At 38.5% G+C, this 26,748-nt stretch overlaps 2 protein-coding genes across 2 annotated transcripts; one reads left to right on the top strand and one right to left on the bottom strand.

Annotated features, from left to right (window-relative positions):
- Positions 1–473: 473 nt before the first annotated feature.
- Positions 474–17,077, bottom strand: LOC135470460 (dystrophin-like). The gene is made up of 16 exons (XM_064749423.1): positions 16,972–17,077; positions 15,729–15,789; positions 15,074–15,210; positions 13,263–13,461; positions 11,410–11,495; positions 10,729–10,808; positions 9,851–9,928; positions 9,314–9,425; positions 8,356–8,410; positions 7,569–7,680; positions 6,460–6,593; positions 5,926–6,103; positions 4,880–4,995; positions 4,241–4,421; positions 3,206–3,671; positions 474–965 (listed from the first exon to the last, which is right to left on the bottom strand). Exons 1-16 carry the CDS (start codon positions 17,000–17,002, stop codon positions 847–849), a joined length of 2,145 nt encoding a protein of 714 aa, XP_064605493.1. The 5' UTR covers positions 17,003–17,077; the 3' UTR covers positions 474–846.
- A 319-nt stretch (positions 17,078–17,396) lies between these two features.
- Positions 17,397–20,676, top strand: LOC135470462 (uncharacterized). The gene is made up of 4 exons (XM_064749424.1): positions 17,397–17,497; positions 18,306–18,372; positions 18,663–18,854; positions 19,584–20,676. Exons 1-4 carry the CDS (start codon positions 17,453–17,455, stop codon positions 19,619–19,621), a joined length of 342 nt encoding a protein of 113 aa, XP_064605494.1. The 5' UTR covers positions 17,397–17,452; the 3' UTR covers positions 19,622–20,676.
- Positions 20,677–26,748: the final 6,072 nt, after the last annotated feature.

Below are 26,748 nucleotides of genomic sequence, written 5' to 3'. Positions count from 1 at the left end.
TCTCCTGCTGTGGTATTGTCACCAACCCTCTCTCTAGTTGTAGTGTCGTCATTGCCATTCTTTCTTGCTGTGGTATTGTCACCAACCCTCTCTCTAGTTGTAGTGTTGTCATTGCCACTCTCTCCTGCTGTGGTATTGTCACCAACCCTCTCTCTAGTTGTAGTGTCGTCATTGCCATTCTTTCTTGCTGTGGTATTGTCACCAACCCTCTCTCTAGTTGTAGTGTTGTCATTGCCACTCTCTCCTGCTGTGGTATTGTCACCAACCCTCTCTCTAGTTGTAGTGTCGTCATTGCCATTCTTTCTTGCTGTGGTATTGTCACCAACCCTCTCTCTAGTTGTAGTGTTGTCATTGCCACTCTCTCGCTGTGGTATTGTCACCAACTCACTCACTCACTCACTCACTCACTCACTCACTCACTCACTCACTCTCACTCTCACTCTCTCTCTCTCTCTCTCTCTCTCTCTCTCTCTCTAGTGCCTGAAAACATCTCTAAACTTTGCTGCTGTCACTGCCACTTCCTTCAGGTTTTGACAACAGTTGCATAAAAAGATGATGCTACCACATGAGAGTACTTTAACACTAAGTCCATATCACCACTACTCTGTCTGAGGGGGTGACAGTACTTTCACATTGGATTAATATCACTGGTATTTTGGGGGTGTAACAGCACTTTGACACTGTTTCCATATCACCACTACTCTGTCTGAGGGGGTGACAGTACTTTCACACTGGGTTAATATCACTGGTATTTTGGGGGTGTAACAGCACTTTAACACTGTGTTCATATCACCACTACTTTGCCTAGCGGTGTGACAGTACTTTCACACTGTGTTTGAATCACCTCTACTTTGCTTGGGGATCTGACACAGCTGTCACAAACTCAGATAAGGCTACCCCGACTCTATCAGCCACACCCAAGACATCAGGAGAGGATCCAAGCAGTCTTGACAGGCCAAACTGAGCTGTAAAACAAACATTTCACTGAGAATAACTGAATAAATATACATATAGGAGACAACAGTTATGATTTTAAGGGTAATCAATTAATTTGTTGAGACTTTGAGTTAGAATAACCCACAACTAATCACTAGTAATGTACCTACTTGGATAACTGTCATCTGATAGAGAAGAAACTCCATAAGATGGCTCTTAGGGGTAATCAAAACCATCGCACTAAAAAGTACGGTAACTGACCTAAAGTTTCGCCCTGGGACTCACAAAGTGTATCCAGAATTCATTGCTTTGATTGTGGTTCTCACTGACTGGGCACTGCGGGAGGGCATCAGTGGTCGTCAGGGGATTATATGGACAGTTCCCGAACGTAATAAACCAGCTCACGCTTCACTGAGCTATCAGTCCATGCTCCTGCCACCAACAGTTCATGTTTTCCTCAGTTTTCATCTTTATGAATTTAGTACATAAAGGTTTACTTCACAATAGGCGCACCTTGATCGTTTCATGAATGCCATTTTATGATGAAAGGGAATTCGGGAGAACGCTCCCTGGAGACTGATCAGCATAAGCGTGACCACCCAGGACTTTTGCATATGTGGAATGGCATGTTAACTATCCGTTAATATGCATGCAGAGCTCTTGATGTACAAAGCTGTAATAGAACTTAGCACCCAGCAAATCTTTACTTGCCAATTACCAGCAGATGATAACTCAAACTGCATTTAAAGCGAGAACTAAGAACTACAAGACTTGCGCACAATGCTACCAAAAATGGGTCAGAGTTAATCGTGGTTGTTTTAGGAAACTATGTTTTCTGTGTCTGATGGGGGGTTCTCGATTTCAACAAGTGGGAAAGTTAACTTTTCTGCAATAGGAGGACACTTCCGATTGTAACAAAAAAAAAATGTCTGTGTAGACTAACACAAAAGTATTAAATTGGAATTGCCTGGACACAGGATGCTGATGACTGATATTTCTCAGTGAAATTAGTTTTTATCTGAAATACATTTGGAAACATATTCGTTGCATAATGAGAGCTCTCAGTAGACAACTGTTCACCAGATAACGGTGTGACTTCCACGTGGGTCCACGTGCGGTGTACACTGTTCATGTACATTCTTTGTTTGACGTGGTCATGCTTTGAGACAGTGTTTGGAATGTAAAGGTTTGAAATAGACATCGCCTGCCTTAATACTTTCTACGATTTCACTCATGGGTTTATTTAGAGATGTACATGTAGGCCTACTAGTCGGGAGACCTGCACACCTCACTGTCAGTGACTTGGCCCCAGGTGGCGAGGATTAGCAACCAGAGCTGCTAAGTGCCATGCAGGGTAATGAGACAGGCGGGGGGATAGTCACTCTCCTCTGTCATCTTGCCCCAACTCAGATTGTGCAAAGGTAAACGACAGTAACTCATGTGTAAACCTTTAGATCATTTACCTTACATGTACACAGGTACATGGGCATTGTTACATGGGCATCGTTACATGGGCATAGTTACATGGGCATCGTTACATGGGCATCGTTACATGGGCATAGTTACATGGGCATTGTTACATGGGCATCGTTACATGGACATAGTTACATGGGCATTGTTATATGGGCATCGTTACGTGGGCATCGTTACGTGGGCATCGTTACGTGGGCATCAGTCCATGACATAATAATCCATGACACAGCCTAATCCTTCACATATAAGCTGAATCAGCTTCAGTTTCAGGAGTCTTGTGCAGGTTTGGGTGAGACAGGGGAGGGTCTCATATACTCAACAGGCTAAAAGGCATGATTTTCCAGTCCTTTCCAGATGGAGCATAGGTCTTGCATAAGTGATTAAGTCAGTTCAACATCACCCACAGAGCACCATAATATCAGGTCCTCGTTTTAGACCCATCTTTGTCCCACCTAAACCTGTATGAACTATGGAAGACACTTCTTTTTATGCAAATTCAGCTGATTACCTTAACACTGAAACACTGAGTTTTTCTTCCAAAGCAAGAGTACCGTAAAGGACCTAAAATTTTGCCCAGTAAAGTACATTTTCACAGGCAAATAAATGTCATAGAATATTAGTTGGAGATGAAACTTACATATTTTAAGTAGGATATCATCTTATCCTCCAAAAAAAAACAAACTCCAAAACACCTATTAAGATTAATAAAGCTCTCAGAATCCTGCAAAATAGTAAATGACGAAATTTTTAGGTCATTTAATGTCTATGTAGAGATGTAAGGAGTAACATTACTTACAAGACTGAGAGATATTGGACGGGAAAGCTGTGATAATCTGCTGCACCATTGAGTCTAGCTCTCGCTCTGCGTCTGGACAGTTGTGAGACTGGCTGTAGGAAGGCAGTGTGAACTGGGCTGTGTCTGTGGTAATGTCAATGTTATCCACACTATCCCAGGCTAAGGGCAGTCTGTCTGAACTGGTCTGTCCAACATCCGTAAGCGTGTTGTTGACCATGCCGATTGAGGCCAGACCAGGGGAATGGCCCAGGTCCTGGCGGTGGGGATAAGCATGTACATCTGCCCCAGGGGTACACAGGTCCCCGATGGTGACAGGGGAGCCGTCCGCGAGGTCTGTCTGATCCACTGAGAATACATCTGTGGGTGATGTAAGTTGATGCTGGAACAAGGAGTTATTCCTTCCTTGACCCTTCACAAGCACGTCACTTTTATCCTGTGCCAGTCGTCTCTTCAACCATGGTGACATCTACAACAAGGCTTTCTTGAATGATGAAAGTTTTCCACTTTAACACAGTTTTATGGCAGCCTTAAATGTTGGACAAAAATAACTAAAATCCTAGTGAAGAAAAAGGACAGATTGAAGGTTTTAGAGGACATTAAATAGTGATTAGATTTTTTCAGCATGTAAGCTCATAATACAGAAATGTGTCAAAAACGCATAAATTTTTCACTTTTTGGGAATATTTAACATGACTTTAATAACGGAATGTTGATTTACTTGACAGGTACTTAACCCTCCACTCAAGAATATTTCACTTATGCGACGGAGGTCGTCATTATGATGGGAGGAAACCCACAACCATCAGCAGGTTGCTGCCAGGTGCATGTACCGGACAAACCTCTTGACAAAAAGCACCATATGCCTCATCACGCGCTAGATTAAAACCACCTAACAACTGTTCTAGGAGAACCTGATTGTGACTGGTGATATGTTTATATGTAGCAAAGAAGGTCAGTCACCCCATATGTAATTCCTCACTGAACAGGGCTCCAAAAGCTTAGTCTTCTTAATGTAATGAGCTCACGTCCACAAACCTTCAGACTATTTCTCAGTCGGATGAGTTCATGATTCAGTACACTGTTATGATGTTCCAGGACTTCATTCTTGGCTTCCAACACTTCCTTCTCATCTTCCAATGCCTCTGTTAAAGATGCATTACTCTCCGTATCTGAGGATTCTCTTTGACTTACTTCTGCCAAACACTCGTAAAGAAACCTGGGAAATACACAATACAAAAGCTCTTCGCTCAGGTCGACCTACATCTAACAATAACAAAAAGAGCACATATTTACCCCTGCTGCTGTGTTTGTTATATGTATCTATGAGTTCAACCACTGATTTCACAAGACTGTCATGAATTCAGATATATCATGTAACTGATTGTTTGTGACATGCTGCACTTGGTTTTCAGGACATACATGTATCTTTGGATTTACATAGTATAAGATTTCTTCTTTGAGACTGCCTTCATTCAGCCGACTAACACTCCTAGCATGTGTCTAATCTTTCCGGTCAGTTTGTTCTGCCGGTGTGGAATTCCGCCAGCTCCTAGAGACTGGATACTGATGGTAAGCCACATTTTGTCTGTTCCACGGTTCCAACCTCTGAGCTCTTTCCTAAATCATAATAGCTTCCCACACACCTGTTCCAGAAAAAGTAGTAGAATTGCTCACCTGTTTTCTGTCTCCAGTTCACCTATCAATTGCTCCAGGTTAATAGGATTTTCAACTGACACGGACAACTGGTTGCCATCCTTGAGGGCTAACTCATTTCTGTGTGATGCGTTCTCCTGTTGATGAGGAAAAACAAATATATACACCAAGAGAAACATTCAGAGTTGCCTTAATTCCTTAAACTTTTTGCATACAAAAGAGCAACATTCAGTACAATTTATGCATATTTTTATTCTGATTTTAGAAGACAAAACTACATTGGTTGGATTGGCCAGTTTCCAGGCTTCACAAAAATATAATTTTATCAGTCAACACAGAATAAATCCTTCAGAATATGCTGGAATAAACACCTTGCAAACATGCGAAAAGGTTGAGGGATTACAGTACTATAAGTACACACACAAGGAGACAAATGGTCATCAATAAACTCCATGTACATGCATTCTCATCTTGTATACATGTACATGAAAATCTTTTGTTGCAACAAAAATTTGGCAAAACCAGTAGATTGGCTACTAAATGCATGACAATAACATAACCAGTGCATTACACAAGACAATGATGTATATAATAACTCAATTCGTGATATGGTATCTTCGTGCTAGAGAAGGCCTCTTCCCCATGACGGCAGATATGATGAAATGCAAGATTAAGTTTTGAGGAGTGATACTACGAGAAGTGGGACTTCATCTATTGAAGTATGCATTATGTGCATGCAGTTTGTCGCAACAAAGCTTTGTACATTCTTAAATTTCCTCCAAAATCTTTAAAATATTGAATGCTTATTCTTTCCAACATTAAAATCTGTCTATATTATATATATATAATATATATTCTATATAAAGATATATGTAGGACTGGAACTAACTTATGCTGCTGTAACTTCAAAACTAGCCATTAGCAGGTCACTCCTAAAACATTCCCTTCAAATGGGAGAGTTACTTCAAGGGAGGTAATTTGATGGGACCCCATAACATCTTTAAGGTGGTGCTTCATGTGAAGCTTAATGAAATTTAAGTCAATTATAGAAAGTGATAACCACAAACCTTGCTTTCATTCTGCAGTTTCAGTTCCTGAAGCACTTTTCTGTTGAACTGACTGCCACTACTGGGAAGTCTATTGCTGGATGATGGATTTGTTGGTTTATGGCCATACTTCTGGTGGGTTTGAATGTAGTGGGCTTTATTTTGGACAGTGCTGTCTTGTAAAATACCTCCAAATGACCTTAAATCAAACAACAAATATAAATTCCTCAGGTGTAGCATATGAGTACACTTTACTACATGTAGGGTTAATACACCAATGACCAGTGTAAGCTTACCAGCTGCCAACAGCACTGTCATTTCAAAACCTATAAAACTTTATTTTGTACTGTTACTTTGACTGTTGCTTATATCTGCTCTTAAAATTAAGCTGGCCTGTCTGATTTCCTTTTCTCATCACCTTTCACTATCCCCGTGCCAGCGATAATTGTGACCCTTGTGTGTACACATTGCAATGAGGAGGTGCAAGTTATAAATCAGTCATCTCCCCCAATACACTGTGGAGGTAATTCAGGTGGGGCTCCAGCACACTGTTACCTGTTCATATCTACGTCAGACAAGTCATTGCTGTCTATTGGCAAATATTTGGGCTTCGTCTTCTCCCTGTGCTTCTTGCTCAACTGGTTTCTCACCGTTTTCATGAATGCAATAGCCTCCTCTCTTGAAGATGTCTGAAATGCACATTACCCATTTATTTAATTGGTGTTGTAACATTAGACTCAATTTTTCACTTGAATAACAGCCATCAGTTCTATGGTACCCAGAGTAAATCACTGCCTTTAATTGCTACCTGAAAAACCTCCTCACTTAAAGCAGCAGTCAAAACCAAATTAAGCATGAAATATAGAACTGGAATGCAGGTTAAATGATTTTATGAGCTGTAGCTGATTAAAGATTCCTGAGAGAATTGCTCAAAACATACACATGGAGTGAGTCAGTGAGTGAGTGCTTGAGGTTTAACGCCGTACTCAACAATTTTTCAGTCATGTGATGACGAAGGAATCCTTAGGGTGCATGTAGTGTGCCTCACTGTTGCAGGACGGATTTCCACTGCTCTTTTATCTAGTGCTGCTTGACTGAGACGACTTACCGAGGGCAAGAAAGCTGCCCCGCCCGAGCCATTAAACTGATACGGGTCAACCAGTCGTTGCACTATCCCCTTCATACTGAACGCCAAGCGAGGAAGTTACAACTTCCTCTTTTAAAGTGTTAGGTGTGACTCAACCCAGGATTTATTTATTTATTTATTTATTCACTTGATTGGTGTTTTACGCCGTACTCCTTGATCTGGAGACTAACTTTTCATCAATTATACTGCAGAAGGTTTATATTTGTTTATTTATTTGATTGGTGTTTTATGCCGTACTCCAGAATATTTCACTTATACGACGGTGGCCAGCATTATGATGGAAGAAAACTGGGCAGAGCACGCCAGAAACCCAAGATCATCCGCCGGTTGCTGCCAGACCTTCCCACAAACGGCTGATGAGGAAGCCAGCATGAGATGGGCTTGAACTCACAGCGACTGCATTGGGGAGAGGCTCCTGGGTCATTACTCTGCACTAGCGCGCTAACCAACTAGCAGATTTACATTCCATAGAAAGGCAGAAACCCTGATCTAATTCAACTGATGACGAAAGTCTTACCGGCAGACAGTACTCTTGTATAGGATGTTTCAGTTTATGGCCTTTGCCTGTCCTTCCTACCAGAAAACACTGCTGACAAATATCAAAACTGAAGCAGAGTAGACACCGATACCTGGGGATGAGATAAATAACAGAACTTTGTAGAGGCAGATAATTCTGATAGAAGCAAGTTAATGATGTCATAAATATATTGTTGTTCAAAATGTTCAATTCAAGAGTGTCCAATTTTATTCAACTCAGCAATAATATCAACTGTTCATGGGATTAAATGAAACGTTTTTATTTGACTGGCAATTTAAATCATGTACTACTATGGATGAAAGAATCTGGAAATGCAAATTGTTTGACTGTATGACTGTTACCATCTTTTCATTTATTGCTAATGGCACTGTACAGCTTAGAAACAATGTACTGTTACCATCTTTTCATTCATTGCTAATGGTACTGTACAGCTTAGAGACAATGTAGATGGTATGACTGTTACCATCTTTACATTCATTGCTAATGGTACTGTACAGCTTAGAGACAATGTAGATGGTATGACTGTTACCATCTTTACATTCACTGATAATTTTTCATAATAACTAAATAAGTGAGTGTTTCGAGTAGGTATTATGAGATCTAAAATAGGCCTCAAAAGTAAGTTTTTTTCCTTTCATAACTTTCCCCATTTACGTTAAAACTGTACCAACTGCTTTGCAGTAGCCTTTAAGTTTGGCAAAGAGTGACTGATGGAGGTTTTTGTTAAGATATTTCTGCTTTATATTGAGGCTTTCCATTGACTTACCTGAATCCCAATATAGGGCATGCTTTGCAAACACTACACTTGGCATGATGCTTTGCTGAAACAGTCATTTCATTTGAAATCATTAAAAATGTTTCACCATGGCCTACTATTACAAAGCATGTAAGAATATGGACAATTGTAGAAATATTGTTCAGGTCTTTAGACAAATTAGTGACCATGTGATCTTCAAAGTAAAAGTTGGCGTGGGTGATTAAAATTGCCATCCTAAGCTTATAGCATAGGAAATTGCTTATTTTTGAATCACTGACAGCGATAGTGTATTTGTTCAATTTGTGGATTCTGACACTGCTACTGGTGCAGTTGGTTACCAGATTCTGACACTGCTAGTGGTGCAGTTGGTTACCTGATTCTGACACTGCTACTGGTGCAGTTGGTTACCAGATTCTGACACTGCTAGTGGTGCAGTTAGTTACTTGATTCTGACACTGCTAGTGGTGCAGTTGGTTACCTGATTTTGACACTGCTAGTGGTGCAGTTGGTTACCTGATTCTGACACTGCTAGTGGTGCAGCGGTTACCTGATTCTGACACTGCTAGTGGTGCAGTTGGTTACCAGATTCTGACACTGCTAGTGGTGCAGTTGGTTACCAGATTCTGACACTGCTACTGGTGCAGTTGGTTACCTGATTCTGATACTGCTACTGGTGCAGTTGGTTACCAGATTCTGACACTGCTAGTGGTGCAGTTGGTTACCAGATTCTGACACTGCTAGTGGTGCAGTTGGTTACCTGATTCTGACACTGCTAGTGGTGCAGTTGGTTACCTGATTCTGATACTGCTACTGGTGCAGTTGGTTACCTGATTCTGACACTGCTACTGGTGCAGTTGGTTACCAGATTCTGACACTGCTAGTGGTGCAGTTGGTTACCTGATTCTGACACTGCTAGTGGTGCAGTTGGTTACCAGATTCTGACACTGCTAGTGGTGCAGTTGGTTACCTGATTCTGACACTGCTACTCGATGTAACGTAGGTAGCCAGACCAGTGTCTGAGGCTCTCTGTTCAGCCAAGTCAGGAAGCTGTCCTCACTAACCCCTGGTCCTTGTCCAGACTGTAAACATAAACTAACTCAGTCACGAAGTTATAGACCACTGTCATTTTCATGAAGTAAGCAATTCCATTATGGCATACAGATACACACATTTTTTTCCATTGAAGTACACTTTTATATTGGTTTCATTTTTAAAGTGCTCCAAAGTGAATGCCAAAAATCTCCACAAAGTGTTCTCGAGTCTTGTCGCATAAATCCTTTATGCGACAAATGAAATCAATTTTACTATAAACTGCACAAATTCTAAATAATGAATTCAATTACAGGAAAAGGTTGCAGATGAACTCAGCTTACCTCACAAAACACATGGTGTGTTAATTTTTTCTTGTCACAACTTGTATCTGCTTAACTTTCCAAATACATAACACAGGGATAAAGCTGAATAAAAGCTATATGTAAATGAAGACAGATGAATGGGGTCTTACCAAACGTATACAGCTGTTCACTGCTGGAGCCACATTGTTCCCTCCAAATGCCTTCCTCTCATGCACTACCTCCGCCAGCTGAAAACAATCACATTCATTTATCTGATTCAAGGATGTTTTAGGCATTACTCAACTGAACAATATTTCAGTTGAAATGAAGTCTAATACAGTTAGGCAACGTATGGATGAGGAAACCGTGGAAAGCATAGAGGAAACCATGGAACCTGTCCAGGAAACTGGGAAAAGACTGAAGGAAACCACTGCACCTGCCTGGGAAACTTGGATGATCCTGGATGAAACCAATGCACCTGATCATAAAAATGAGATGAATCTGGAGGAGACATAAATGAATTGCACAGTCAACGTGATCAACCAGAGTTCATTTTCGATTTGCACGTACCAGCGGTTCATCCCTTCAGGGTAGATTCTGGTACCATTTGGGCTCGTTCAAGTTCATTTAAAACACATGTACATGTAACATGTTTCAACCAATGAAGGGCCACAGCAAAGGAGCTGCTCAGATTATTCAGATTGTCCTTCTTGATATATCATCCACAAATAATTTCAATTTAGAAATATGACCAGTATAAACACGTGACTGAAAATTTCATTAGATAACCTAGTTATGACTAGCCGGTGACTGAGTAAACTAGTTGAACTAAAATACAGAAAAACAGTCAATGTATCATCTGCAGCAAAGCAAAAAAGAACTGTTTACATTGTGACGGTGCCACAAATAGGTAGTCAATGTCTCTTTAGTGCATGCATATACAATAAAATAAAATGTACAAAAAATATGTCAAAAGTAGATATTTAAGAAGAATTTCTTCTGTCCACAATAGGCATATAAATAACTGAAACAAAAGAATCCTTCACACCTGGAGAGCGTTCTGCAGAAAGGAGCCCAACATCTTACTGCTGATGAAGAAGCTAGAATCACACAGCTGTCGGTAAAAAACTGTCACAGACAAAAAAACATACGTATAAATAAATCAGTTAAAAGAACCAAGACACATTTACTTCATGTGTTCACAAATTACATGTAGTTCAGATTTTCTATGGTTTCATTCTGAAAACTTTGGTTTTTTGCTACCCAGTATAAAGCGACTAAGAACCAAGATTGACAACGCCAAATCTTAAGCGGGGCCTCCATGGCTCAGCTGGTTAGCGCACTAGTGCAACGTAATGACCCAGGAGTCTCTCACCAATGTGGTCGATGTGAGTTCAAGTCCAGCTCATGCTGGCTTCCTCTCCGGCCGTACGTGGGAAGGTATTGCAGCAACCTGCGGATGGTTGTGGGTTTCCCCCGGGATCTGCCTGTTTTTCCACCCACCATAATGCTGGCCGCCATCGTATAAGTGACATATTCTTGACTACGGCGTTAAAAACCAATGAAATAAATAAATCAAATCTTACGCTTGACCAGAATGAATATTATAAAGTTTTCTCCTAAGCACAAACAACTTATAAATTGCTAATAATTATTGGTCATCATCTATTTGATACAAAATCTTAGCACTTTGGAGCGAACAGTTAAATAATGATACTTTAGTTTTTACATTTGTATTTTTCAGAAAGTCGAGCATTGCAGAGGCATCCCAGAGCAACCTTGAGAGACAGCACACTGATTCGACCACGGCGTTGCCTGAAAAACATTGAAGTTATAATAATTACTGCCACAGAATGTACATGCAACAAGCCACGCAAGTAACTAAACATATTTATATATTGTGTCAGGTATTTAAACCAAATAAGTCATGTTCAATCATTGCAGACTAACAACAAAGTCATGGTTGTTCTACATGCATTTGCCCTGACACCCAGTAACCCTGCCACACATGATTCTGAGATTAGTACAAGATTCATGACTTCACTGATAAGCCCATAAATGTTATGTCCAACCATAAGGCCACGCTAGCATGAATGAGTTGAATCTGCTTATCATTTTGTTGAAAACTGAAAAAAAAAACACAGTCTATGATGTATATGTTCATAATAATAAGTCGCACAGATCTGGTTGTGAGTGAGTGAGTGAGTGCTTGGGGTTTAACGTCGTGATCAATGATTTTTCAGTCATATGATGACGAAGGAATCCTTAGAGTGCATGTAATGTACCGCCTTGTAGCAGGACGGATTTCCACCGCTCTTTTATCTAGTGCTGCATCACTGAGACAACTTACAGAAGGCAAACAAGCCGCCCTGCCAGAGCCATTATACTGATACGGGTCAACCAGACATTGCACTCTCCCCTTTATGCTGAACGCCAGATCTGGTTGAGGCAGTTCACATCAAATATGTGAACTCTTTACACATATAACCTTAGATAAGTAATCTTTGTTTTCATCCTAGAACTAATTCCAATCTTTGCTTCTACGTCACAAATTAAATAGGGGCCCACGCTAGTATCCTAGGGCAACACTTCTCGAAATTGTTCAGATTATTATTCTTAGCTCATATGCAATATTTCGAAAACTGGTAAAGATAGAAAAACCAAGCTTAAGAGCATATGAAGCAACTTTTGACATTTCGTACAGTTTTACAAGTCACATAATTTAGCGGCCATTTTCAATTTTATTGCTAAGCTAAAAAAATGTTCTTCTCCAAAACAACTAAACCTATCAAGATAAAGTTTTCATTTACAGTTTTAGCTGGATTACCCTACCTATACGGTAAAAAACTTTTAGTCAGGTATTCAAATAAGGCCAAATCTGACCAATGAACTTGGCTGAAAAGTACGTCAATTTTTAAAACTGCCTAAACTGATTACACAAACACACCATCTGGTGCCCTTTGGCATCACAATTACAAATCTGCAAAAATTATTTTACACTCTAAGATGTTTTCATGTTATGACCAAAAAATCAACAAAAATAGGACAAAACCATTCTATCTAAATAATACAGCAGCTTCGTGCTAGACTGCATGAAACGATTCTTCGCAGTTTACTGTGGGAACGGGTATCAGCTCTACAACAATGTATTCTGTCTTTTGTCCTGGGCTATCAGCAGAAGATCAGCTGATATACTGTTTTATGCGTACTCAAGAATATTTCATTTATATGATGGTGGCAACGTTCTGGTGGAAGGAAACTAGGCAAGACTGCTGACAGAAGTTCCCACATACATGCTGAGAAGAAGCCAGCTTGAACCAGCTTTAAGACAAAAGCAACTACGTGTACCCGACAGCCATTTTTAAAAAATTCTTCGTTAGGTGTTTGGTGTTACCAGACCCCATCACAAACTACACAGCTGGTTGGTTTTAAATCTGGCCAGTGGAAAAGAAAAAAGATTTCTGAAGAATTTAAAACAAAAATTTAAAATATACACCACTTCTATCAAGATCAAACAAAAACTTTTTATACCGTCGGTCAAGTTACGCCAAAGATACTTTTAATAATGGCTGGCATACTCACACATCATATGCATTCAGCAGGAAATTCTGCAGAAGCTCCGCATACACAAGCACATCAGACTGAGAAAGCTCGGACACGTTACTGTACAGCTGAGTGAGCAGTAATTTCAACTCGTCACAATCAATGATGGCATCCACACTATCCTGATAGCCATGCTGTGTGAGGACCTTTGATGCTGTTACCAAGAGTACTTGATGCACTGAAAGACAAAATACGTCCAAACTTGAGATATGAAACTAGAAACCGGACATCTGAAATAGCCCCCTGCCATGGCCCCAACATTTTCAAAAAATATTAAAGCATGAAAATGTAACACTATGAAGATTCAACTCATGAGGGTTGACCAAAAAACCAAAAACCTGACTAAAAAGATGGTAACATATACATACTGAAATGCAGAGCTTTGAGTACAATATTAGGATAATGAAAGGTGTGTTCAGTTTGCCCAATTAGCTGTAAACTATGAAAATAATAATCAGAACGTGATTATTATTAAGCACGTAGATGTCTGGATGACATGAAAGATATACACAGAGTCTGCAATGCTTAAGCAGGTGTGGCATGGACAAAATCTGTGTACATGAAAATCCATTACTGCACGAAGTACATGAAAGGCAGTCATTACAAAAGTAATGACCCGATAGTAATGAAACTTCAGCATCCACAAGATTAGTTGATAGGAAACATGAATACTAAGTTTCAATAGGTTCAGTACTTTTAGGAAGAGCTGCATGGACAATATCTGAACACACAGAAAAGCAATTTTACAGTCCTGAATGGCAAGAATCAGGTAATTAGGAAGAAATGAGTGGATAAAATCGTGTGTACAAACTAACTTTTGACAGGGTGATACCTGTATATGCCGCAGCCCCCTTCCCTAATTTCTTTGAGGAATATAATAAAAACAATATGATAATAAAACCATTACTGCTGAAAATAAACACTGGGACAAACAAACAGTTCGCTGTGTTAATAGTTGAACTTAACAAACATTTACATGTCATAAATACATGTATCTTGTCTTCAACCAATGCTTTCCTTGACACAGGCCAAATATTAATAGCATGGCTGTTCAAATATCAATCCTGTAAGTGCTTGGTAAGTAACATAAGCCTTTCTGAAGGTGTTTTTTTTTTCTTCACTGAAATAATGATTTCTAGAGACTGCCCTATTACATCACACCTAATCTTAAGTTTCCAACTGACGCCATACTGCATTTACTTTGATCATTTGATTGTATAAGTAGTTACATACATGTACAGGTGCAGTATATGATATATACTTATATATAATTACATAACCAGTACTTAGTCTAATCACATGGTTGTTTGGTTGTATTTGTATTGTACATACATGTATACATTTGGAACAGAAAGGAATGTAAATACAGTACAGAATGCAACCAAGTAGCTAAGGCCATGCCAATTTAATTTTTTGTTTTATGGACACAATGGATCTTTTTGTCGCAAGAGGGTATTAAAATAAAAGTGAAAAATCATCTGATTTTTGGAAAGCGAGGACTGTCACAGGAATTGTTCCCATTAAAGATACATGTATGTGATCCCAGAGGACAGAAACACAGGAAAATAATCATTAAAATTGGACAAAAAAATTATTTTTTATTTATCATTATTATATAAAAAATATTTTTTTATTCCATTTTTGGATTTTTTAGTCTCGGTTCATCTGTAAAGCACTAAAACAAAATGGCTTTACTTACATAATGCCAAAATACATGTAGACCTGGGGAAATTGATAACTGCAGGTGAAACTGAGGACCAAGGACAATGGCTGACACCAGGACAACTTACGTCTGAGTCTCTTCTGCAAGTGTCGCAGTTTCATTGCTGTTCTGTAGGCCGCATATTTAATGTTGTCCATCTCCCTCAACTCAGTCATCAGTTTATCATAGTAAGGATGGTCCCAACTGGTTCGCTCTGTTTTGTGGCTGAAATCATGTACAGTCATATTACTTATACCCGTTCAAACAGAACTAATGAACCAATTCTGTGCCTTACAAGATGTGTCATACAAGGATGGGCTAAGCCTCCACATATCGATAAGCTTACTTTCCATCTAGTCGGTTCACTCGGTGATTGCCAGTTTCATAGGGTAATTCATACATGTAATGCATCACCGGGAGCAACAGAACTCGGGACAACTGGATGCTCCTAGCCGCAGAAAAGTAAAACATGTTCAACTCCGGGCAACTGCTGAGTCAGCAGTTGTCAATGATCACAAGCACACAAAGATCAACTAAAACCAGCGTCTGATCATATGCTCCCAGTTGCTTCCAGTTGCCAAAAACCCAGTTTGCTCCCAGTCGCAAGGTCAATTTGCACCCAGCTTAATGAAGGAAAAGCATCTGATGACAAGCTTGCATCATGGCAAACGGAGACACCCATGGATTATTGCTACATGTAAATATACAGTGATACACATGTACATGTATTATATATTACATACTTGAGATAATATGGTACACCATTACTCTGTTCAGTTCGCTCCCAACCTTTAACAATGACATCTGAAACAAGAAATCATACAGGGTTAACTTAAAATCACAAAATAACAATTTATTTATCTGATTGGTCGCCGTAGTCAAGAATATTTCACATATGCCGCAAAAGCCAGGTAGAGATAAGGGAAACCCACTACCATCCACAGGTCTTGCCAGACCTTCCCACATATGGCTGGAGAAGAAGGCAGCATCAGATGGACTTGAACACACAGTGACCATATTGGTGAGAGGCTCCAGGGTCACTGTCCACCCCGAAATTCGCCTGCATCAAACATCTCAGGCTAGTGAAGAAATATGCTGGTCATTTCACTCTGTCTGCATAGTGTGTCCGCTCTAGCGAATTTCCGCAATCTGGACAATCGAGCTGACCAATCAAACAATGCAGAGTTGTGTTGGCCTGTGATATTTTGTTTGTGTCACATGATTTACTATGTCACATGACACAACCTACTGACAACCATCAACGGAAAATTTTCCGTGTGTCTGGAACTATGCTGTGATTATTGTCAGCATATTTCACTGCCGATTAAGTGAAAGCGATTAAGCACAAAAATCCCCCCAGTGTATCCCCGACTTAAAGGGGATAAGATTAAGGCCTCACTATTATGACTATCATGACAATCAGCATATTATTTGGCCATGTTGTCTGAAATAAATTTGGCTATAATAGTATGAATTTTACAAGCAGTTCAATTATTGAGAAACCAACTACAAGACACGAGGTCAGGGGTTCATAGACGTTGACCTTAACTATTGTTAAACGGTAGTTAAGAGATTCAAAATCCTGAATACGGAGTTCAAAAAACTCACAAGTATGCTATAAGCTAGAGAAAAAGTGAATATATTTCACTAAAACTCAATTCTGAAAAATACACTTCTTGTGAAATATGTGGAGCGCAGGAAGTCTTTATCGAGCATGTTTTATATATAATTTTTCTTGATATAGCTTTGTAAGGCTATTAATGCCTCTGGTATGTCGAGCTAGTCTTTTCTAACTAGAAGTAGAAGAAACCAGGGGTTGGGACTGTTATATACAGTAGGCCTATATAGTCCCAGGATGACAATAACACATGCAACAGCAACAACGGAACAGGTAGTGCAAAGTAAGCAACTTTTCGAAGTTACTGATTGTATATCTCTGGGTTGAAAATACATATGTTGTCATGAAACTTTGGGTGGACTACTTACCATAGATCTCATCTAATGTCCTTGGAAACATGATTAAACACAAAACAAATCACTGAAGTTAGATAAGGTTTTGCTTTCATCAACCACCTTCTCAAATTTGAAAAAGGGTACCTGTTAACCCATAACGAGGCTGTGTCCTTCATCTTTTGTGGCGGGTCCGTCTTCCAGCGGACCAGAAAACACACTAAGACTGTACGAGACAGGTGAGTTGGACAGGTTGTGTTTGTAGATAAAGACATCATTGGAATCCAATACACTGGATGCCTATTCGATAGACATACATATGCAACGTATTTTCCGGAACGCCTTAATAATGATAGCAAGGAAATAACTAAAGCCTTATAATGTACTGGAAAAGGTACGAGTCCAGAGAATGGGCTTTCTCTACGTATCCGTCCTGCTCGTTGAAAGGACTGTGTTAACTAAAAAAACCACAACACCATTTTGACAGAGGGTGACAGGCCTTCACAGCTCAGCAAATATGAACAACCTCGAATCCCATGATGTGTACACGAAGAAATATCCAGTATTAATGTTAATTCTACTTTTGTGTCTAGTCGCTTAAAGACAAAGTTAATTTTGTGTATGGAAAGACACTCTAGGATGCAGTTACCGATCACTACCTTCTGTATTCTAATGTGCAAAACTGCAACAGCCAGTTTAAGTTCAAGAACAAACTGGCGCTCATGTTCAGAATGTCAAGGAATTTTATTGATCATTGTTTTTCTTTGTTATTTTTTTTTATACGTTAAGAAAGAACTGCATGTGGCGGTGCATTTTGATATATATGCTGGTATTTATCACAAAATGATAGGATAAATTGTACAGTGAACTTGATAGGTGTACATACACATAATGTTAGTCCGAGTACATTGACTGTTGGTTGAGGAATAACTACTCGACTAACTTCTGGTGCTAGTCAAATCCATGTTGCAGCATCTCCCCTTCCAATCACCACACAAAGTTTTGTAATCATAACCCAGTAAAGTATCATTTCTAAGGATAAAGCATTGAAGGAATTGTAATATCTTGTATTAGGTTGTCCTTGAAAAAAATCTTTTTTGAGCATAACCCATTTGAAGCCATCTATGGGTTGCCTATCAAAAGAATAGGGTCAGTTGGAAGGAATTTTTGTATATAACTCATAAGGATTAACATATAACACAAAGAGAACAATTTAGGGAAAAGTGAAGTTTTTCAATAAAAAAAATTCCAATAAAAACTTTCAAGTAGGGCACTGTGTTGGAGGGTCGTCACCTAATGAATATATGTAAATGTCCTCACACTGTGACCGTAAGTGTAACTGTTGTAAGACTTTGCCTTATGTTATTCAGCACTACAAGACATATGCTCAGTGCCAGTCCAGAGCTTTCGCCACTTCAACATTCGCCATGCTGGCAGGTATGAATAAACTTATAGTTTAACAGCATTTCAGAAACATGAGATTACAACATTTTGCTTGTACTAAAGTGTGTTCTTTGCAATGGAAATATACCATATTACACCTTTTCCTAACCTCAAGCACCCTTTCTTAACCACATACAACCTTTCCTAACCAAATACACACTTTTCTAACCATATACATCTCTTCAAATTTAAGGAATTACCATTTAGAGAAAAAAGTCTTTAATACCTCAATTACACCCAACAAAGATATTTTTGATGATGGCCGAATAATTTTCTGCTTTCAGGAACTGCAGGAGGTTATATATCACAGGAACTGCTGAAGAATTACCTGTGGTACAGTCGCAAATCTTTCTTGTTACCGTCCATCTTGATCGGATCCTGTACTGGTTACATTGCTATTCGTCATCAGACAAAGATCTGTCAGGAAATGTGGATGGCATTAGAGGACAAACACACCAGCTTACAGACAGCTGAAGGTAAAATCCATCTTAACCTGGCCTATATTATTAGTTATATGGTTAATCAGTGACAGGATACGGGAATATATGTGATTAGTAACCCTCATATTGAGTGAGATGTCAGCTGTCACGGAGTAACCATGTAACAAATTTATCAGGCAGAAGACCCATAAATTCAGCGCACAAGGCCATTGTGTCAGCGAATTGCGTGAGCAGCAGCAGCAGTGTTTTTCACAACTGAACATAAGGAGTTCACGATCCAACAAAGGGAGATAATCTTGTCCACACACGGACATGACATCGGCTGCAGGATAAGTAGAAGATTTATTAGAAGGCAGTTGCCGGCTACTTCAGTCAGGTAGCCATCTACTTTGACAAAAGCCCTTTTTTTATTTTTTCATTCTCAGCCAGCTAGTGGTAGCCTTTTATTCTCAAAGAAAGCCCTGACATATGACCACATATATTCATGTATCCTTCAGGTGATACCATACATACATCTTTTGACAAGGTGAAATTAAATAAGAAAATAAAAGTTGAAATAAGTTATTATTAAAAAAAAATGCTCAATTCATGTAAATGCAGTGATGTTAAATGCAATTTATTGGATGTCACTGGTCTAGAATTACTCAAAATACTGTGTTGTCATCACAACATTTAACATACCATAGATCTACAATGCAAGTCATGCAGTCTGTGAATGATGGTTTAATGACTCTTAACAAGCAGTATTCTATTCGTGTTTTTCAGAACGGATCATGGGAAATAAAACCTCTGACAAGACCTGAATCATCAGCATTTGCCAGTTTAACAGAGCACCTGCAAGACTGCTTGATCCAACATTACCATTGTCTTTCATGAGCATGTAGTTGATATGTCTTCCACAAGATGGCATTGAAGATGCCGAGTATTCATGTGTCTTGAAATGGATAACGCTGGGCCGTATGTGACTGTCCACAAAAGTTTAATGAAAACACCTGACTGTTGAAACGTGAGGAAAATATATGTATTAAATATACATGTAAAGGTATCATGTACTTATTTGGGGAACAAAGAAATTGTTTTCCCAGCCAGTGCTGATTTAGTCATATGCAAGTTGGGGTCAAGTCCACAAAAATTAATCCAGCTTTGATTTTGATAAAAAATTTAAATGTGATTAAATGTGTTTCATAGGGCCCTGTGGAATAAAATCTAGCAAGTCTATAATAGTTCAAACTTCTAACATCATAAAGTGAACATTAATTAATTAAAGTATTAAAACTCTTGTTTGTTTCAGTTTGCATCATACATGTACATGTACTATTGATTATATGTTAAATGCCCGAGTCATTATGACCAGACCACCATATCATGTGACCAGCTCTATACACCGTATATGTTGCAGTAAATGAGCTAATATTTCCCCCAGCACAAATTATCATAGATTGCCTGACTCTTGAGAGTTCTAACTCTGAATGGCGTTTTGAGCTTTGTAGGGAAAATATGATGATATGCTACTGGAAAAGTGCAAATTTGAACACCCAAAGTGATGGTTTACAGCATTTATTTGTCTCTAGTTAAAAAGCATGTTTTGGAGATAATTTTTAGGTCAGTTAGTGTAAACAGGGTTCTATTCTTGTTGACGTTTGCAGCAGCTGAACATATTGTAAGTGGTATTGTTGAGCCAGTTATCATGAACATCATGCTTTGGAAAGATACATGTTCCCCTGGAGATTAACTGTTGAATGTTTTATCCCTGACCTATCAAATTTCTAATGTGAACTTTAACTTGCAGTGTCAGTTGACATATTAAAACTGATTGACAAACGTTTTTGTGAAAATTTTGTGCAGTATTTTGAATGAAATTGTTTGTAATGGCTTTATTGGCTCAGATGATTTAGGTACTTGCTGGCTTTGACTATAATTAGGCTTTTAACCAATTAGGCATGTTTGAATCCAGCTTGTGCTGTTTCGCCTGTGCCTTAAAGATACTCTAGGCATAAATGTACATTTACGGCGTATTTAACAGTTTTTCAGGCATGATGACGAGGAGTCGTTAGGTGTGTGTACATATACAGTGTCCTGAGTCCATGCCGTCAAAGTGCTGTCGCCACTGAAGTACAATGTATCTTGCTGAAGACACCAAACATGACACACCATACTGACACCGGGCAAACCAGTTCTCTTTCCTTGCTCTGTCTTTTCGGTGCTCAGCTCCAAACATGGCAGCAACAAGGACCATCTTTAGTGTTTGATCTGACCCAACCTGAGTTTAATCTCAGGTCTCCTGACTTCAATGATGGATGCTCTAGCGGTAACCGTTAGGCCACCGAAGCAATCTACATGTCATATGAGTGAAGAGTTTGTTAAACATGAATCAAATAAATATATAAATTGGCCTTTAAGTCATATCATTAGATACTGTCCGCAAGTCTTGTTACACATACATGAAAGCTAGTACATTACTGGCTAACACTGGTTGTTAAAGGATCATTGTAATAACACTGTAGCAAAAATAAAAACAAGGCAAAAATGTTTTGTCACAGTATCATTTTGTATTTATTGAAACACATTTCAGCATTTCTGCAATATTTTTACACTGGCAATTATGAACATAATAAAGTGAACATAATCTGTAACCGAGGAAACATTAAAACATGTACCCAAGGAACCATTACGTGTACAACATGGAATTTGTAGTATGTGAACAGACAGGCAAATATTTACTTAGGCTATGATCCCCAGCCTATAAAAAACATGGCTGTCAAAAATGTTATTTTTTTTTTACTTGATCAGCGTTTTATAACATACTCAAGAATATTTCATTTATAGGGTGGCGGCCAGCAATGTGGTGGGAGGAAACAAGGCGGAGTCTGTCAAAAAGATCAGAAACAAACATGTTCATCCGTAAATTATGAGAATCCCGCATTTATCAATAATGTAGAAACCATAGGCAGACGTCTGAATATACACGTATACATGGAAAAGTATGCATGTATTTAGACTGGTTCAGCATGTGAGATTTCATGTTTGGCTGAACCAGTAACCTGCTATTAGGCTGAACCAATAACCTGCTATTAGGCTGAACCAATAACCTGCTATTAGGCTGAACCAATAACCTGCTATTACATGCTACATTATGAATGTACTCCAAAAGAGAAGAGTCAATAATACAGCATTTTGTATAGGGACATGAAGAGTATTTGGAACTCTCTCTTTAAGGACTTCAAGTGTCAAGGGTTCTGCATAGCACAAAAAGACGCCAAATATAGGTTAAAGACAAATTTGCCAGTCACTTTAAAATATCCCTTAACTACATTGTAAAAAAGAAAAAAAAACATGCAAAAAACACAAATATGCCAATAGAAGATAAGCTATTATTATTATCAAACCTTGATCTGTTTCTGCCTGCATGTACATGTAATATAGTAAACTACTTTAAAAAACCTCCAAACAATCCTGCAAACACCTTTCCAAGGTTAAAAGAAACAGGCAAAAGGTGTATCTTAGTTTTGGGCAAAATTTTAGATCATTTGCCTTACTTTGATGTGCTCATGTGTCCTTGACATAGTCATCTTAATGGTGTAAATTAGAAGTCAACTGATAGGCACAAACATTTTGTGAAGCGTTTTATATGAAATTATTTTTGTAATGGCTTTACTGGCTCAGATGATCATGGTACTGGCTCGCTGCAACTATTATCAGGCTATTAACCAATTAGGTATCTTTGAATCCAGCTTGTGCTCTTTCTCCTGCTACTTAGAGATACCTGACAAAGGTCAGTGGGGTTACCTGGGGCATATATATATATATATATATATATATATATATATATATATATATATATATCAGTGTGCCTACATAAATTGCAAGTCAGTACGACTACAAGTACACTGTAGATCTCAGCCTTTTTCCAAAAAGGACCCGAGACCAGCATGAGCGGAGGCCTGTAGGTCTACTGACATGAATGCCTTATATCCACGTGGTGAATGTTCTACTGATAGACACAATAACCGCATTGACTTTGCCCAGCTTATCTGTGATACCACTCAACAACTACAGTATTTGAATAGCGGCTTTAGTGTAACAGGAGCAAATAATTAAGTGGAAGTCTTTTTGCAAATGACGGTAATTAACTCCTTGGAAAAAAATACAAAAAAAAAACCGTAAATTAAGCTTTTGTCTGATACATTTCTCCATGGCCTTTATACTCGTACATACTTCATTTTTACAGTTCCTTTCGCTGTAAGAAGTACAGTATTAGGTACTAGCCGTCAAGCAGCTCTTGATTCCCAGGGATTAATACCCAGTTTCTCGTTTGTTGACATATGTGGCGTGTACATTTGTATTTTGTCATTACACAAAAATGTGAATATGACGTCCCCCAAAATCCACTGTTGACATGTATAAAGTGTGAGCTATATACAAAAACCTTACCAAATGGCTAGCTATAATCTCCGTATAAGTAATCTGAGTTTTCATGATAAAGCACTTCACATTTCCCACACACCTGCATCATGCAGTGGAGCTCATCTGAACCTGAGTTGTGAAGATGAACTGCTTCATTTTAATGAAGCGACGAGTTTAAACTTACTTATTTATACTGAACATGTAAAACTTTCCCGCCTGTATCAATACAGTTCAAAACTGAAATCATTTCTTCTTTCCTTTATTTCATCCCAGTTATCGGTATATGTGCTCATAAAACATACATAAAGTTCACATGCACTACAATGTCACAGAAAAGAAAACAATGCGTTCTACTGTCATTTGGGCCTTCTGTTGGTGCTCATTCTCGAGTCTCCCACTGCTTACCAAAATAAGTAGAAATTTTTCTTATCTTTGGCATCTCCAGTGATACCTTACAGTTCATTAACTGACCCATGGAAATTTTGTGTTGTCTTTTATTTATGTACATGTATATAGCTGTATGTCAGATTAGAGGAGAATTTGGTCATTCAATACATGGAATATTTGCCTAAAAATTTGAACTTTGTACTAAGTTACTGCACAAACCTAAAATTAAGACCAGAACTAAGACTGAACCACCGGGCATCATTTTCAACTTGACACATATCCATTGCACAGAGAATTCATAAAACAAGGAAGTCAAATACTTAAGAATACAAATAAATCATAAATAAATTACATGCAGTAGCTAGTATAAAAGTTACAAATGCAAAAAATTCTTAAAAGGGCAAAATACACTCCGGAGTTCCAAGGGATTTTTCATGATATTTTAACATATGAAACAGGACATCCACAGAAAGAAATACATGTACCGCATAGACATTTTCAGTCTAATATGTAATACACATTGCTCATATATACATGTACACTAACATCAGTATATACTGGTACACGTACACGCCATATAAACAACTTTCACCCTAAATGACCTAAACTTTCACCCTAAATGACCTAAACTTCCACCCTAAATGACCTAAACTTTCACCCCAAATGACCTAATACTAATATTATCCCAAACTCAATGCACCTTTCTAAGCTCAAGAGAACACTCAGAATCAGGAAAAATGGACAACTTAGTCACAGAGGAAATTTATGGTCATTTAGGGTAGTTACTGCATGAATTGTACACTTTGAGATTTTTTTGTTAAATTTTGAGCTCAAGATAAAATCTTTATCCCACACTTGAATTCATATCAGTACTAAATAACAGATGCAGTCAGGGAAAATAAACTAACATAGCCAACAGTACATTTGTGTATGAAAGCTACAGAAAGAATCAAAATATACCTAGGATAACATAACTTTGTAATAAGTTCCTTTTGAGGCAATCTCGTTCCATTTTTATACATGATGAACATCATGGCCATAGCCAAGATGAATTTAAAGAACTCTGGCCAGGACATGTTGTTCTGAGACTTTCATATAAATGATGTTGCCTGCTTTCACAATGTTAAAGAGGTTTCAAAATGTTTTAAGGGGCCTCTGTGGCTCAGTTGGTTAGCAGGCTAGTGCAGCGTAATGACCCAGGAGCCTTTACCAATGCGGTTGCTGTGAGCTGAAGTCCAGCTCATGCTGGCTTTCTCTCTGGCCGTAAGTGGGAAGGTCTGCCACCAACCTGCGGATGATCGTGGGTTTCCTCCAGGCTCTGCCCAGTTTCTCCCACCGTAATGTTGGCTGCCGTCGTATAAGTGAAATATTCTTGAGTACGGCTTAAAACACCAAATAAATAAATAAATAAATAAATAATGTTTTAGTTATTATACCTACAGTGTATGGAGATATCATGGTGAACCCACACAAATTCGATTAACATGCATTAAAGGACAACATTTATACAGCATTTAAAATCTGGAAGAACTTCATTCAGACAGCAAGATGGCAAACTGCTGTTTCACATCACAGTGCTTTTAATACAATTTCATTCTAAGAACTACTGTCCTGGTCTGTTTAGAGGAAGAAGCAATTTGTTCTCTTACCACAGAAGTGTATATTGCACTTAACACCACTTTGATTCTTTCAATGTTATGTTTCTAACTTCGGTTAGGCACATTTTCCTTGCCTTACTGTTGTTGAAAGTTGGTGAAACTTGTGGATAGAAGCTACACAACATGAAACCTTGTGCTTGGCAGTTGTCCTTTTCAAGCAAATCACAAGTTCACCTGCCACGCAACAATTTAGTTCACAGTTACCTCCCTTCACATCTCACCATGCAAATCCCTCCCATGATCTGGATGTAATGTTACTATACTCCATGTGTACAGTACATGAACAAACCGCGATGTTGACTTGAGCACAAGCTCTGGAAGCTGACTTACAAAAAATGTTTAGTACAACAAATAAGTAACCAAATACAAAAGAAGGCTGAACAGCCAAGACTGAAGGACAAAAGTAAACAACACCCTATTAAATCTGTTCCACAGTATTTATAGCAGGTGTTTGCGGAAGACGTGACCCCATGAAATATGTTATTTGACGTATAAATATGTAGGTCAAGATGACATCCTGATTCTACCACTAGAATGACAGTATATCATAATATACTATGAAATCAGATTGGTGAGAGATTCATGCTTGCTTTTCGTGTCTTTTTTACATTAAACTACCTCAAATGCTATGAAACAGTTCTGACAAGTTTCTTGGGTTTAGAAACTCTAATTTAATTTTATGGGATTTTAAAAGAAAACAATTTATTTTTATCTGACAGACCTTTACAGTACTTGCAGCTTTCTTGTTCGCACATTCTTCATTTAATTTAATATAATAGTTGTCAGCACTGTGCAGATAAAAGAAAATTACATACACCTTATTTACATGTAGTAATCTAAATGAAAAGTAAACTGCATGGCCATTACTGGATGTATTTTAATGTCATTACAGGACAGTAGTGTCAGTTGTAAAGCCGACTCTTAAGCATCACAATCTGCAAATTGTTAAAATAATTATAATAATTTTACAGGCAAAACTAAATATACATGTTTTTATCCACATCACCCCTTCGATATTTACCAAGATTGATTTGTTTGGGGTACAATTATAATGAACAAATACTGATGAAATTCCTACAGGCTAATGATCTTAAAATAATGCCATAACTTTGATGTCTTCATGAAGCTTGAAAAGTTCCTGTGATTGGTTATACTGTGAAACGTCAGTTAAGAAAGGCACAATGACCAAGAAACGAGTCCAATGGTAACGTGTGAATGTATAAAGAATGCCACTGGCCGCTGATTAGGACTGAGATACAAACATTCCTGTGTACATGTATATCATAAGAATTGATGGTGCTTGATGTTAAAGGTAAGCTAAATCCGTGTATGTAATACCACTGGTTTCAATAAATAAATGCATAACCACTGAAGCCCGCATGAGTGCCAGAAAGATTCGAAATGTGGATGGCTTCTGAAACATTTGATAGCATACGTATGTGCAAGGGTGGTACACATTAGGGACCACACCCACAGTCACA

The sequence above is a fragment of the Liolophura sinensis genome, chromosome 7 (genome assembly GCF_032854445.1).
Source record: "Liolophura sinensis isolate JHLJ2023 chromosome 7, CUHK_Ljap_v2, whole genome shotgun sequence".
Classification (NCBI taxonomy): domain Eukaryota; kingdom Metazoa; phylum Mollusca; class Polyplacophora; order Chitonida; family Chitonidae; genus Liolophura; species Liolophura sinensis.
This window is presented reverse-complemented; position numbering and strand designations above follow the sequence as displayed.